The sequence below is a fragment of the Lottia gigantea genome (genome assembly GCF_000327385.1).
Source record: "Lottia gigantea unplaced genomic scaffold LOTGIsca_1482, whole genome shotgun sequence".
NCBI lineage: Eukaryota > Metazoa > Mollusca > Gastropoda > Lottiidae > Lottia > Lottia gigantea.
The window spans coordinates 36,457-37,493 of NW_008707767.1; the positions used below are offsets into that span (position 1 = coordinate 36,457).

At 36.7% G+C, this 1,037-nt stretch overlaps 1 protein-coding gene across 1 annotated transcript; it reads right to left on the reverse strand.

The window, feature by feature from the left end:
- Window positions 1–235: 235 nt before the first annotated feature.
- Window positions 236–976, reverse strand: LOTGIDRAFT_176467 (hypothetical protein; the record flags this gene model as incomplete). The annotated part of the gene is made up of 1 exon (XM_009050285.1): window positions 236–976. One exon carries the CDS (start codon window positions 974–976, stop codon window positions 236–238), a length of 741 nt encoding a protein of 246 aa, XP_009048533.1.
- Window positions 977–1,037: the final 61 nt, after the last annotated feature.

The window sequence follows — 1,037 nt, forward strand, 5'->3', positions numbered from 1 at the left end:
AAATATTTTGCGATTTTGATATCGGAAACATGTGTTTCTTGAAGAAAAACGATATCAAAACGTTCAAGAAGTAATAAATTATTTAAATAATGGATTTTGTTCGGTCCTAAAAGACCATTACAGTTTATGGAAACAATCACTAGGTCCATGACGGAAGTGAGAAATAAAGGTAAGAACAAAAAAGGTAAGTAAAAGATAAATATGCAGGAAAGTCAAAAACGTAAGGTAAGTAAAATCAAGTTGGAGAGTCTTCACAAGACTCCTCCTCCGAACCAAAACCCTCCCCGTCGGTGGATCGACAGGGAGTCATGCTACCCAGCATCTCGTTAAGAAGTTGGGTATCTGCGATGTTTTCAATGGCGTCCATGGATTCCGCCAGGGTCGCTGTGGATTCCCTGTCCTGAGGGGGTTCTTTACATAAAGATATTTTGCCTGGTTTTACTTTAGGAGTAATAATAGGAATTGCTGAAGGGGTGTTAGCCCCAGCAGCAGCAGACTTTAATTTATTATTGTTGTTATTATTATTTTTATTATTATTACTATTATTATTAATATTTGATTTCTTTTTTTCTTTTCTAGGTGGTGGTGAAGGGGTGTTAGCCCCAGCAGCAGCAGACTTTAATTTATTATTGTTGTTATTATTATTTTTATTATTATTACTATTATTATTAATATTTGATTTCTTTTTTTCTTTTCTAGGTGGTGGTGATGGTGTCTGTAAAGCAACTTTTTTGGTTCGAGAACTCAAAGAGGAAGAGTTAGCAATAGCATTAGAAACATTTTCAGATTCGGATGATGACCGCTTCTTTGCGCTATTTTTGGGTGTAAAAAATCCTTCATCATCCACTCTGTTATTTGCAGATAATAAAGTCGTAGCAGGTACAAAGTCTGTTTTCTTGTTGACAGTACTAGTACTATTGGCAACAGACCTCGGAACATTGCTAACTATGTTAGCATATGAGGAAGTCGTAGCCATGGATGACATAGGGCACTCCTTCCTCATATGCCCGGGCCTGAAACACTTAAGGCAAATAGGG